Here is a 15,742-nt window from a genome sequence, read left to right on the forward strand (position 1 = left end):
ATTACTAGATACAAAAAATACAAAAAGCAAATAGATGATTAGTCTTCTTTATCTAGACCAGGGCATTTAGGATTTTTAAATACTGCACATAGAAACTTGTAACTTTTTGAATTGTGTTCAAGATGTCAGAAAAAACTCTACAATAGAAAAATGTATGAAAATGCATACTTGCATTTTAAAAGTGCAAAGAATGCATCCAAATGTGCATAAACATATCCAAATAAGTGTATTGAGGGTCAGTTTTTGTCACTCGATGGTTCTTTTGTCGCTAACGCCATCAGAACCGACCACCGGAGCACATGGTGCCCAGGCTCATTACTAAGGCACATGATCTGGAGTTTCGTGGGTTCTCGGCAAATTGATGCAAACGATTACTCGAGGGTTTTTTGGACCGCTGAATAAGAATACGACATCAGAAGAGACCCCCGATGAACAAACACCCTCCATACTAGATGAGGTAACATGCCTTAGCAGTGACCTTGGGCACCAGGTGGTCAAGATTCGTCTCTGATGGCGTATTTGTATTAAGTGACCCCAAAAACCACCTAGTAATCTATTTGCTTGCATTAAGTGCCGAAATCCCCCGAAACTTCGAAGATGGCGTGACCATAGACACCAGGTGTCCGTTCTGAAGGTGTATTCGTCTTCAGCACACCCAAAGACTCCCTGAGTAATCTATTTGCATCAATTTAATGCCGAAAACCCTCTAAACTCCAGAAGATGATGTGCCTTAGCGGTGACACTGCGCCCTAGGTACCCCGAGTGTCGGTGTTGATGGCGAATTCGTATTCAGCGACCCCAAAAGCCCCCGAGCGACAAAATCTGGCCCATAATTATCTTGACATGTCTATGCACTTTTGGATACATTTTATGCAGTTTAAATGCAATTATACATTTCCATTCATTTTTCTATTGTAGACTTTTTCCCGACATCATCCTGAACACAATGCAAAAAGTTGCTAGTCTCTAGATGCTGTATTTAAAATGTATTTACTTTTTCTTAAAAAGGTTTTTCTTTTTTCGTACATTAACCTTTTGATTAAACCTAACGATACGTATACAGATTGTACAACCAGAATGTTCTAAGTCAAAGTTAATATAGAGTTGTATGTTCGGTTTTCGCAAAAATAGTACAAGCAGACTGCATTAAGAGTACTTAATGCATTCTGCTAGTAAATGAAACAATCAAACTGACTTAGTATTAAATTTTTTTCTGTTATTTTAATAAGTACGACTTAGTGTGTCTTTGCAGTATATAGAGCATACCTTTTTATATACAACTGCATTAATTAATTATTTATATGGGAAATAAGCCACAATTAAAATGAAAAAAAAATAATTTTATTAACGTTTCGACGCCCAAATCGGGTGCCGTTGTCAAAATACAAAATATTACTAAAATAAACTAAAGTGTTGTTGCTAAGCAAAAAAAATTCTTCTAATAATTTATTTAATCTCACTCATTTATATTGGCAATTCAGACATATATTATACATTTTAAAGTAGAAGACTTTAAAATGATATTGCCAATATTTTATGAGGATCCAACGAAGACACTGGAAAACAAAATATATAGAGCTTTATTCAAATTTAAAAATGATCTAACATACTATCAAAGAAAATTAATGACACCTCACTACAGTAAGACACCACATTTTTATGGAGTGCCGAAAATTCATAAAGCGAACATACCACTTAGACCCATTTGTAGTACCATCAATTCTCCTTGTAGTGAACTATCAAAATTCTTATTAAACATTCTAAAACCATTTGCTAATAATGATGACACTTTTATAAAAAATACAAAACATTTTTTAAACAAATTATCAACTATTGAATTTAATCCAAATAATATTTTAGTAAGTTTTGACATAAACAGTTTATTTACTAATGTACCATTAGATAAAACTTTAAACATAATCAAAACGAAATTAGAGAATGATAATACATTGGCAACTAGGACAAGACTAAATGTGTCAGCTATAATGGAGTTATTGACATTATGTACCCATAATACCTATTTTCAACTAAACAATGAATTCTATAAACAAAATTTTGGTCTAGCAATGGGCTCTTCTTTATCTCCATTATTGGCTAATATATTTATGGAGGATTTCGAAACTAATATTATTTCTAAACAAAATTTAAAACCCACAGTATGGTGGAGATATGTAGATGATGTGTTTTCAATATGGCCTCATGGATCAGAATTGTTGGATACATTCCTGAATATTATAAACGATCAAGAAGAGACAATAAAATTTACAATGGAAAAGGAATACAATAACAGCCTACCTTTCCTCGATGTTTTGATCTCAAAGAAGGATATTGGATATGAGACTCAAGTGTATAGAAAACCAACACACACCAACAGATATCTCAATTACAAGTCAAATCACAACATCAACGTTAAAAAGGGAATCATTAAATCCTTATATGATAGAGCCAAAATTACTTGTTCTAACGAAAATTCCTTTTTAGCAGAAAAACAATTGTTAACATCTGTTTTATTAAAAAATGATTATCCTTTATCGTTTATAAATAAGGAATTGTCAAGATTGGATCGAATGGAACAGAACAACTTAGAACGGGATCCTACAACATTCACCAGAAATAATACGAGGAAAATATCAATACCATATATAAAAGGACTATCCGAGAAACTTAAAACAATAGGAAATAAATTCAACATTTCAACGACATTCAAAACAACAAACACATTGAGATCTATTCTATCTAAAACTAAACCTAACAATGATCAAGAAAGAACAAAAAATTGCATTTATAAAATACCTTGTGAATGCGAACAATTTTATTTAGGTGAGACATCAAGACCATTAGACGTTAGAATAAGTGAACATCAATCTTATATTAAAAATAGAGAATTTGAGAGATCTCAAATATGTCAACACGCATGGGATAATGAACATAGAGTTCAGTGGAGAGATTCAAGTATAGTCCTGAAAGAATCAGATAGTAAAAAGAGAAAAATCAAAGAAGCGGCTCTAATTATGCTAAATGAAACCAATTGTGTCGCAAATTCCTCGGTAGAATGCAGTAGGATGTGGTTACCCATACTGAAAGAGGAAGTCAATAGAAAGAAAATACCAAGATTAGTAAGTCAATAATATCGAGCTAGTACATATTTTATATTTTAGTATTACTTATATATTATCTAGTATTATTAATAATATTTATAATTTAAACATGTTACAAGTCAGAATTTGGTATTATTTTTTGAGAGTAAATTAATGTAAGACCAAATACTTACGATGTCGGGATAGTATCACAGGGTTTTTCCTGGTTTTCCCTTGTGATTTATTATGAAGTCTCTAACGCGAGAATTTTACTGTCGTTGCATTTGGTTGTCTTTTTAAAGACATATCACATGCTATAATTTTTTTATGACGGATATTCTTGAGTTGGGGTTAATTTCATGTAATCGAATGAACTATCTTTCAGTAAGTCGTCCCAGGAACGCAACTCATAAAATATTGGCAATATCATTTTAAAGTCTTCTACTTTAAAATGTATAATATATGTCTGAATTGCCAATATAAATGAGTGAGATTAAATAAATTATTAGAAGAATTTTTTTTGCTTAGCAACAACACTTTAGTTTATTTTAGTAATATTTTGTATTTTGACAACGGCACCCGATTTGGGCGTCGAAACGTTAATAAAATTATTTTTTTCATTTTAATTGTGGCTTATTTCCCATATAAATAATTAATCATAAAAATGCCACAAGGAAATAGCTTCAGAACAACATTAACTGCATTAATAGTTGAAAAACTAAAAAAATTGACTTAGTGTGTTCTGCTGGTATACCCTCGATTTAGTGACGGCACATTAAAAAACAGAGTCATGCCTGACACTGCATTTTTTTAGTAACTTATTATTGTTGATTCGATATATTCTAATATATTTTAATATATTCCCATATATTCTAATATATTCTAATATATTGTAATATATTCAAATATATTCTAATATATTCTAATATATTCTAATATATTCTAATACAATCTAATATATTCTAATATATTCTAATATACTCTAAAAAAATCTTACCTCACATTTGATGAAATGTGACATATCGTTAGTTATTTTTTCTGAAAATTCGTGAGCATCCTTATCTTCAATATTAGCCAAATACAAAGCAGTTCTTAACAACGGGGCGGCAAAACCATATCCTCTCACGGAGTATGTATACTTGTCCAAATCTTTGACGTCATATTTTGTTAGTTCTAAACATTGAGATGTCTGGGTTACAGCATACGACATCAAAACTTGTTTTAGAATATCAGGAAAATATTTATGAGATTTGAATTGTTTTATTAAAAGGTACCATACTGATGATTCCACAAAAGCTGCGTCTAAGATTGCCTTGTTCTGTCCAACACATTTGAGGGAATGCCAAGTTGGTTTATTGTACCTCCAATCTGAGACATCAAAAACGTCATCGTCAATTATTACACTGACGTCAACCTGCAAAATACATACAATATGTCTGTTCAGTGCAGCCGATATATGAAACAATTGTGCGTTTAGTGATAAAGCATATTAGGCCTGGATCCCGCGTAAGAAAGAGAAGTTGATTAATAGCAAGCTGAAAATTTGTTAATAGCTTAACGGTGTCTAGTCGGACAAACTTTGATGCACGGGAACACTGGAACAGGGGAAGTTTTAATTGTGGAGCATGATAAACGTGTCGTCCTGACCAGTTTATGATTGTGAAAAATAGCAAGTTGTTTTTAAGTTTATTCGATAGCCAACGTTATGTTATATATGCGAAAATGTTTGTCCGACAAAAATGTTGGGCATTTTAACGAGTCCGACACGTAGAACATGTCACATCACAGGAATTATGTTGGTGATGAATAGCAGTCTGATTTTTGCATGAGAGTTTAATGAAAGGTTAAAAAAGCAATTGGAAGTTCTGTCCGACAAAATTAATGGGAAGTTTTCGTAGTCGGACATTCTAAACAGGTAAGATATAGACAAAAATTCTGGTGATAAATAGCTTTCCGACAAAGATGAAATTTAATTAAGTAAATTATTCCTTATCAAGAATGACTGTTGTCGGAAAAAAATAAGGGGTAGATTTTGTAGTCGGACAATTTAAAAAAATAATTTTTGAAATTTCAATAAGGGGTGATTATTCTATGTCAAAAGTACCTGCAATCAATTACAATCGATATCTTTCGATTTATCTCAACATCATTTAGATACCTCACTGTAATACATTTATAGTAGATCAGGCAAATTATATTATTTATCGAGTGGTCTAGCCATCTTTGTCTGCCACATGCGCGGGATCGCTTGGTTAAAAGAGATAGATAGACCACCTATCGACTTTTTGCACTGTATTCCCTGTCTACCCTTATGTCTATGAATACATTTCCATTTAAGGAAAACTGTCACTTTTGACAATAATTCATAATAAATTGCAATCGTAACTTCAAATTTAAACTAATCGATTTATTTTGGCAGCAAATTATTTCTTGCCATGTGACATATTAATTACATTATTATTTCATTTGTAGAAAGTTGAGAAAAATTACGTTATACAATTTTAGTAATAATTTATTTAGGTACCCTTTTTCAATCAAGCAAAGCATTATAGCACGAAGAATGATATTCAATAGAACTTTCACAATTATCTGGCAACTGAACCTCATTGAATTGATGACCAAGTATTTTACTAACTTTGTAAAATGTTCGAAAATTACTCAAAAATGTTCCGTTGAATGGTTTCACTTTTGATCTGGCGACTTAAAATTTTAACTGTTGACACTCAAAAATAGACACAAAAACACTCCATAGTTAATATAAATTTTAACTTCCAACACACGTGGCAAACAGAAACTCAGAGACCATGTACTTTCAAATACTACTTTGTTTAGCACAAAGTGTCACACTGACAAATGCAGCCTTCTAATATATACTTCTAAGCATAATGTGTCATATTTACGTCTATTCTTATTTTAGCACCGAAGTTTTAGACTCTTCACATTTTTCAATGTCGTTTACAGTGTTAGAATTTGAGTATGGAAAAAAATGTATACAACGTTTTTTGTAGGAAATTTTCCGTACTTTCTGATGCGCCTAATTAGAAAACCCTAAGAGATTGCTTTCACATGTTCTTTGACATTTTTTATTTTCATTTTGAGAATATCTACAACAAACTCCACCCAAAAAAATAATTCTTTTGCAATATATACATGCATTGATACTTACCTTACTGTTTTTGGAGTGTGCATGTATATATATGCACATGAAAATATGTGAATATAAATAATAATATACAACTAATAGTATATTGTGCAACAAGTGCAGAAAGGTACTAATTTCTCACGAGTTTGAAAAGTTGCGGTACGAGCGCAAGCGAGTGCCGCAATTCAAACGAGTGAGAAATTACCTTTCTGCACGTGTTTCACACTATACTTTTTCTACAAGCACAGTTTTTCCTAAAAATAAAAATCACAATTTCCACACGACGATTAATTATAATAGGTACCTATGTGATAAATTTTAAACTGTATTTAATTAATACCTACTAATCAATTTAAATTCCTTATACCTAAATAAATTGCACAGAAATCAGTTAAAAAATTAATGCACTTTAAACAATAATTATTACACATTATTGACATTATATTTATGCAGTCACGGATTTACACAAAACCTACTTCATTCGACGTCTCTTGCACATGTTGCTAAATGCTTATTGGTTATTTGATAATTATAAAATGTTTAATAAGAATAAAATTGTAAAATAAAACAGTTGTAACATCCATAATTTAGTTTCTATGCTATAGTTAAATATAATAATTGTCTTATAGGTTATATATTTGTCTAAAGTTTAACCACGGATGTAAACAGAATATAACGTTACTCAGAATGCGGTAGTCCAAGGATGTAAACAGAATATAGCGTTACTCAGAATGAGGTAGTCAACTGTGCAGAAAAGAACTTTGCGGCACAGAAACGTCACTTTGCGGTACAGAAAAGTCACTTTTCTGCACACTAATGTCAAATATCTTATACTGTGAGAAAATATCAAGTTTGCTAACATAAAACCGTGCAGAAAAGTGCACTTTGAATAGTGGTTGTAGAAAAAATAGCTTTATCAATATGTGAGTAAGTCATTCTGAAAAAATGTTTTTTATTTATTTCCTTCGATTTGCCCAAACTTTTTGTCCGACATATAACTTTTTGCGTTACAAAATATAATTTGTACATAAACAAATCAAAATTAGCTTGCTATTTATCACCAACATTTTTGTCTATATCTTACATGTTTAGAATGTCCGACTAGGAAATTTTCCCATTCATTTTGTCCGACAGAACTTCCAGTTGGTTTTTTAACCTTTCATTAAACTCTCATGCACAAATCAGACTGATATTCATCACCAACATAGTTCCTGTGATGTGGCATGTTCTACGTGTCGGACTCGTTAAAATGCCCAACCTTTTTGTCGGACAAACATTTTTTCATATATTATATAAAGTTGGCTATTGAATAAACTTAAAAACAACTTGCTATTTTTCACCATCCTAAACTTGTCAGGACGACACGTTTATCATGCTCCACCATTAAAACTTCCCCTGTTTCAGTTTTCACGTGCATCAATGTTTGTCCGACTAGACACCGTTAAGCTATTAACAAATTTTCAGCTTGCTATTAATCAACTTTTTTTTCTTACGCGGGATCCAGGTCTATATAATTTTGACCACATATACTACACATATTATAATGGTTCAAACTTAGATATGAGGCCATCTCGGATTTTGCCTTTTACGAAAATGGAGGACATTCAAATTGGCGACTATACATATGTGACTAATAGCACGATAACTTTTGAACGAGACGTCCAATTTCAACCAAGTTTGGTATATAGGTTCTATTTTTGATGTATAATATCGAGGCTTTGAACCGGAAGAATCGGTTTAACAAAAGTTGTGTTTTTCCTGGCTTATATGTAAAAATATGTTGTTTTGTTTCAATTCTTTCACCCTGTATATATTAATTTTTAATCAAGTTAATACCGCCATTGAAAAGAGCGTAAAAATACTATTTAGGAAATATATTTTGAACTTTTTAGTTATGTTAATTACAATTTAATAAATGCATAATATGTCTTAACATGTACCTTAATGGCAGAAGCATATAATTTGGACCACGTATACTAGGCATGTAAAGGTTTAAATTTAGATATAAAGTCATCTCAAATTTTGCCTCTTACAAAAATGGCGGACATTCAAAATGGCGGCTATGCATATGTGACTAATAGCACGATGACTTTTGAACGAAAAGTCCGATTTCAGCCACATTTGGCAAAAAGGTTCTTTTTTTGATGAGTAATATCGAGGTCTTGAACCAGAAGAATCGGTTTACCAAAATTTGTGTTTCAACTGTTTTTTTTTTTATTTAAAAACATGTTGTTTTTTCCAATTCTTTCACCCTGTATACATTAAATTTCAAAAAGTAATACCGCCATTGAAAAGAGTGTACAAATATTTTTTAGGAAATATTTGGAACTTTTTAGTTATGTTAATTTAATAAATGCATAACGTATCTTCACATGTACCTATGTGCGGCAGATTCAATTTTAATGCCCGCCATTTTTGTAAAAGACAAAATCTAAGATGGCCTTAGATCTAAATTTAAATCTTTATATGTGTAGTGTGTGTGGTCCAAATTATATTCTTGTATCGTTAAATGCACAATAATTCTTATATTATTTGCACGAATCTGCCGCACATAGGTTCATAGATACATGTGAAGATACGTTATGCATTTATTAATTGGTAATTAACATAACTAACGAGATAAAATATTTCCTAAAAAATATTTTTATGCTCTTTTCAACGCCGGTATTGCCTTTTTGAAAAATTAATATAGGGTGAAAGTATTGAAAAAATAAACAACATATTTTTACATAAAAAATCAGGAAAAACACAACTTCTGGTAAACCAATTCTTCCGGTTCAAGAGCTCGATCTTATACATCAAAAAAAGAACCTATATACCAAATTTGGTTGAAGTCTAACTTTTCGTTCAAAAGTTATCGTGCTATTAGTCAATTATGTATTGTCGTCATTTTGAATGCCCGCTATTTTTGTAAAAGACAAAATCTGAGATGGCCTCCTATCTAATTTTAAACCCTTACATGTGTAGAATATGTGGTCCAAATTGTATGCTTCTATCATTAAATGCACAATTCTTATAATATTTGCACGGATCTGCCGCACTAGTTACAGTTCATATCAATATATAAATTTGGAAATTTGCAAAACCGTAAAACTGTAAAGAAAATCGGATAAACCGTGCTTTATAATTTTATAAAACATTCGAATTAAAGGATAAAACACTAAATAAAGACAGTTAATATTTAATTTGTTGCAGAAACCACCACCATCTGTTTACACATATGTCTCTTGGTATCATCAGAACAGCCTATGATGTTCTCTGAATTCAAACCAAATCTAACAAAACGGTCAAAAAATAGCGACATCAAACAAAAGCTAGGCGAAACCCAAGAGACTTCATTAAATAAACAATATTTTAAAAAACACTATTTTAAATTATTTTTTTGGTAATTGTATTAAATTGAACATAATTTGAATTGTTTTAAATGAATTACTAAAAAAATACTTTCAAAGAGTGTGAAGCATTTAATTTTTACTGAGAATGGGAAAACAAAATGGTCCAAGAGCTGTGAGACACTTTTAAGTAGGTATTTTAGGCAACCTGATTTTTCAGGTAACTCTTCCATGATAGCCTATTACAAAAATGCCGGTCTGGCTGGAGGGTAGCGGTTATTTTCCCAAACCCCCCCTCAAGTTAAAAAAGGTAAAAATTGATATTACACAAAATAGCATTGACGTGACTTTAAAGTAAATTTAAATATTCAAAAATAAAGAAAATAAACAGGCCAGGCGATTTAAGGGCGATTTTAACCCTGAAAGATACCTGCATGGGCGCCCCAGGATTATTTTCAGGGGATGCATCTAAGCTTCAGAAGATTTCATCTGAATATGTATATGTACACACTATTAACGGGTACAAAATATACAACTATACATGCATAGCTATGTAGATTCCTTCCGGACAGGGAGGCGCAATTGTTATTTTGACAGGGTATTTTTTAATATTAAATCAGAAATAGACCTTTTAGAAAGATGGGAGAGGAAAATACAACGAGCAATATATGGAGGCGTGAAAATAGACGGTCAATGGAGAAGAAGAAATAATAAGGAACTTGAAGAACTATATAATGAACCAAAAATAACGACGGCAATCAAAGCACAGAGAATCCGATACTTAGGACACATAGAAAGAATGGGAAAGGCGAGAATGCCAAAAATGGTTCTATTACGTAAGCCAATACAAAAAAGAAGAATAGGAAGACCAAGAAGGAGATGGAAGGACAGCGTATATGAAGACTTAAAACAAAGTAATATTGTAAACTGGAAAGAAAAAGCTTTGGACAGAAAACAATGGAAGGAAGTGGTGCAGAAATGTATGGAAAGACTATAATGTTAAGTGTAGTATTAAGTGTTTTATACAAACAAATGTAATATTGTATATATTATAGTAGTATAGGATATAGCATTATATATAAATATGTAATAGTAATTGTAAGGAAAAATTAAATCTTTCAGCCCTAGGCCTTCACGGCCTGTTGAGCTTAATAAATAATATTTTTTAATATTAAAAATAAATATTCTAAAAAAGACAGGTTTTTTTTGGTGAGATTTTCCAACTGCCAGGTGATCAAACAAATTACGCGTGCATATAAATGAAAAGCGCTATAGGTAAGCAGCAGTGCGAGAAAGAGCGTATACCGATAGCTGTTTGCGTCTTCTGTTGTAGCTGCCGCTGAGCGAGTCCGTTCGCTCGAGAAAAATCACGTTACCTGGTGATACCCATGTTGTTGTGCCAGAGTAATTATTATATATTATAGTTTCTTAAGTAACTTTTTCTTAATTAAAGGAGAGATATAGATATACATACTATACGATAGATTTTGCAAATATGATAGAAAAAGACAAATTTATTATTATAAATATATAGGTAGAACAGTATAAAACTATAAACTAAATTAATTCTGTGTCCGAATCTTGTACTTCTTCAAACTCCTCATCTGAGCTTAAATATTCGTTCTCTTCTTCGTCAGACTCCCCTCGAGACTCAGATTCCTCTTCTACATGATCTGTAAATAGTTGTAATATGTATTTAGAATTAATTAAAAATTAATTAGTGATTGATTAATTGAGTTGCTACGTATTCTCTGTCTTTTTGTACGGAGTCGAAGCCTGGACAATCACGAGCGCATCTGAAGAATGACTTGCCATTGTTGAGATGTGGTGTTATCAAATAATGTAAAAAAATTTCATGGACACAACACGTAACAAACACGGAAACATTAAGAAATATGAAAAAGGCAAAAGAAATACTCAACACTATGAAGGAAAGAAAAATGAGCTACTTTGGTCATATACTAAGAAATAAAAAACGTGATGTGATTGGTTATATAAATGTTGTTCTGAAGCTATTTCCTTGTGGCATTTTTATAATTACGTATTTTTTATGGGAAATAAGCCACAATTTTACTAAAAAATGAATTTATTAACGTTTCGAAGCCCAAATCGGGTTTCGTTGTCAAAATAAAAAATACTATTAAAATAAAAATATTAAAATACAAAATACTATTAAAATAAAATCTCAGATATGTCAACACGCATGGGATAATGAACATAGAGTTCAGTGGAGAGATTCAAGTATAGTCCTGAAAGAATCAGATAGTAAAAAGAGAAAAATCAAAGAAGCGGCTCTAATTATGCTAAATGAAACCAATTGTGTCGCAAATTCCTCGGTAGAATGCAGTAGGATGTGGTTACCCATACTGAAAGAGGAAGTCAATAGAAAGAAAATACCACGATTAGTAAGTCAATAACATCGAGTTAGTACAAATTTTATATTTTAGTATTACTTATTGTATATCTATGTAATATTAATATTATTTATAATTTAAACATATTAAAGTCAGAATTTGGTATTAGTTTTTTGAAGCAGATTAAATGTAAGACCAAATACCTACGATGTCGGGATAGTATCACGAGGTTTTTTCCTGGTTTTCCCTCGTGATTTACTATGGAATCTCTAACGCGAGAATTTTACTGTCATCGTTACATTTGGTTGTCTTTTTAAAGACAGATCACATGCTATGATTTTTTTTGCGACAGATATTCTTGAGTTGGGATTGATTTCATGTAATCGAATGAACTATCTTTTAGTAAAGTCGTCCCAGGAACGCAACACATAAATATTGGCGATATCATTTTAAAGTCTTCTACTTTAAAATGTATAATATACGTCTGAATTGCCAATATAAATGAGTCAGATTAAATAAATTATTAGAAGAATTTTTTTACTTAGCAACAACATGTTTGTTTTATTTTAATAGTATTTTGTATTTTGACAACGAAACCCGATTTGGGCTTCGAAACGTTAATAAATTCATTTTTTAGTAAAATTGTGGCTTATTTCCCATAAAAAATACGTGGTTATATAAAGAAAGTATTAAAGAATAGGTAGCAACTCAATTAAATAATCACTAATTAATTTTTAATCAATTCTAAATACATATTACAACTATTTACAGATCAGGTAGAAGAGGAATCAGAGTTTAGAGAAGAGTCTGATGAAGAAGAAGAGAACGAATATTGATTTTAGCTCATTTTTCTTTCCTTCATAATGTTGAGTATTTATTTTGCCTTTTTCATCTTTCTTAATGTTTCCGTGTTTGTTACGTGTTGTGTCCATGATATTTTTTATATTATTCGATAACACCACATCTCAACAATGGCAAGTTTTTCTTCAGATGCGCCCGTGATTGTCCACGCTTCGACTCCGTACAAAATGACAGAGAATACGTAGCAACTCAATTAATTAATCACTAATTTATTTTTAATTAATTCTAAATATATTTACAACTATTTACAGATCATGTAGAAGAGGAATCTGAGTCTCGAAGGGAGTCTGACGAAGAAGAAGAGAATGAAAATTTAAGCTCAGCTTTATACTTTTTTTCTACCTATATATTTATAATAATAAATTTGTCTTTTCTATATTTGCAAAATCTATTGTATAGTACGTATTATTTTCCTTTAATTAAGAAAAAGTTACTCAAAAAACTATAATATACAATAATTACTCTACCGTTTTGAGGCACAACATGGGTATCGCCAGGTCACGTGATTTTTCTCGAGCGAACGGACTCCCTCAGCTACAACAGAGGACGCAAACAGCTATCGGTTTACGCTCTTTCTCACACTGCTGCTTACCTATAGCGCTTTTCATTTACTACACGCGTAATTTGTGTATTTATGCGCATATATTTGCGCATTTATGTATATGCACACGTAATTTGTTTGATCACATGGCAGTTGGAAAATTTCACCAAAAAAAACCTGTCTTTCCGGAAGGAATGTAAATAGCTATGCATGTATAGTTGTATGTTTTATACTCGTTAATACTATGTACAGATTCAGAGAAAATCTTCCGAAGTTCAGATGCACCCCCGAAAATAATCCTGGGGCGCCCATGCAAGTATTTTGAAGAGTTAAAATCGCCCTCAAATCGTCTGGCCTGTTTATTTTCTTTATATTTGAATATTTAAATCTGTGGCTTGGTACAAGAAGTGCCTAAGTCACTTTTTTTCACTTTTGAGATTTTTGGCCTAAGTGTCTTAAAAAGCACAACGGTTTCAGTGCAAAACATGCCTAAGTCTATCTAGCCTTAAAAATCACATTTTCATCAAATCAAGAAATATCTATGTCTCAAAGTCTCGTTTAAAGTTAGTACTAGAAATGCCTATGTAGACATAGGTTTTCTGGTTAAACTGAAAATTGGTACAAGAAATGCATAAGTCGACTTAGGGATTTTGGAGATTTAAATTTTTAATGTCAGAACTACCTATGTCGTAACAATCACTTCTTGTTTAAATGTATGGTTTTTGCACCGGCAACATCGCAACGTCTGCTGAACGGTTATTTTACCAATATTTGATTTGTGCACTCTATGTCTAATTTGAAGAAAATAAAGTGGTCGATTTGATTTTAGTTTTTGCCGTTGATTTTAAGTTATTTTTGTGACTAAATTAAGTTCGGTATTAAAAATTGAAATAGACAAGAAGTGTAGGTATAAAATGTATTCACGGGGAAAAACTTTAGTGCAAATGTGTGTAAGGAATTCTGATAATGGTAAGTTGATATCAAGTACCGTTCATTTAGCCCTTGATTAGAAGTCAGTAGCCTGTTATTAAACTATATACAATACTGGCAAAGTTTTTATATTTCGTCAGACCGTTAGTCCAAATTCCAGAGAATATACACTTTATTTTATTCAAAACATAATTGCAATAAATAAATAAAGGACACATTTTTTCAATAAAGTTACACATTATATTGGTACATAAACAAATTATAAATTCAGTAGATAATTTTTATTTTATTATTATAATTTTAAACAAGTTATAAATTATTTTATTAGAAAATAATATTCACATGAAATATGACATTTTTTAAGATGATTTTTCTTAATAGATCTTCTAAGCACACATTTTTATGCGCTTGCGTCAGTATCAGCCATTTTTATAGTATTGTTTTTATTTATATTTATTTTTGTAAACAAGCATGTGAAAGTACCTATGGACACATAAGTAAGACTGTGGGGATGTCTGTGACATTTTAACCACCTTTTTAATTGCGTACAATTATGGGCTTAAACGGAATTATAAGAAAGTGAAGCGCCATCAACGCTATTGAATTGCCGCTATTTCAACAACGGCTGCGCACGGCCTCGTGGCATGGTGAAAAGTCAAAATTCTGTGCGTAATACATCGAAGCGCAGTTGCCAAAACTTTCGGATAACTTATATCTGCCGTAAATATCCAAATATTTTACATAAATAAATAATATTTTTGTATCTTTTTCAGAAATCATATTAGTACTATAATTGATCTTCTCTTTTTTTATTAGGATACAATTATTATTATACAATTATTAGGCTAGATGTTTTGTGTTCATTCTAGTCATTTTTTTTGTACATAACCACTTCTCTTCTTCGCTTTGTTTATGGTTTAGTACTTATTAACAGCTGAAATTTAAAAAAAATCTACATGTTTATATTTAAACATATTGCATTAAGAAAATTTTAAATCCATTACAAAAAAAATTGAGTAGGTAACTTAATCATTTTGTTCCAGACATATCCACAAATCAAGTTTCACCAGATAATACCTATGGTGAGAGTACTTCATCGACCTCCGCTGGATTACATTCACCACCATTAGAAGACATATCCACAAATCAAGTTTCACCAGATAATACCTATGGTGAGAGTACTCCATCGACCTCCGCTGGTTTACATTCACCCTCATTAGAAGACATATCCACAAATCAAGTTTCACCAGATAATACCTATGGTGAGAGTACTCCATCGACCTCCGCTGGATTAGTTACTCAAACAGACGAAGATTATGAGGACGCTGACGTACACAATAATTTGAATTTGTCTGATAGTTCAGATAATTATGAACCCTCTGAAAAGTCGTCATCTCAGTCATCTGGTGATGAGTTAGTTGAGAATCTTCCCAACACTCGCATAAAAAAAGGCAAAGGAAGAAACGCATTAACAAAAGAAGAGAAAACAAGGAAGAGGAAAAGAA

At 31.5% G+C, this 15,742-nt stretch overlaps 1 protein-coding gene across 1 annotated transcript in view; it reads right to left on the minus strand.

Annotated features, from left to right (window-relative positions):
* The window catches only part of LOC126881607 (farnesyl pyrophosphate synthase-like), a 45,554-nt gene that overhangs the window by 16,026 nt on the left and 13,786 nt on the right, over window positions 1–15,742 (minus strand). Inside the window, exon 3 of the mRNA XM_050645969.1 lies at window positions 4,075–4,491. Coding sequence (XP_050501926.1) covers window positions 4,075–4,491 — 417 coding nt within the window. The remainder of the gene's footprint in view (window positions 1–4,074; window positions 4,492–15,742) is intronic.

Source organism: Diabrotica virgifera, chromosome 3 (assembly GCF_917563875.1).
Source record: "Diabrotica virgifera virgifera chromosome 3, PGI_DIABVI_V3a".
In the NCBI taxonomy this organism is placed as follows: Eukaryota; Metazoa; Arthropoda; class Insecta; order Coleoptera; family Chrysomelidae; genus Diabrotica; species Diabrotica virgifera.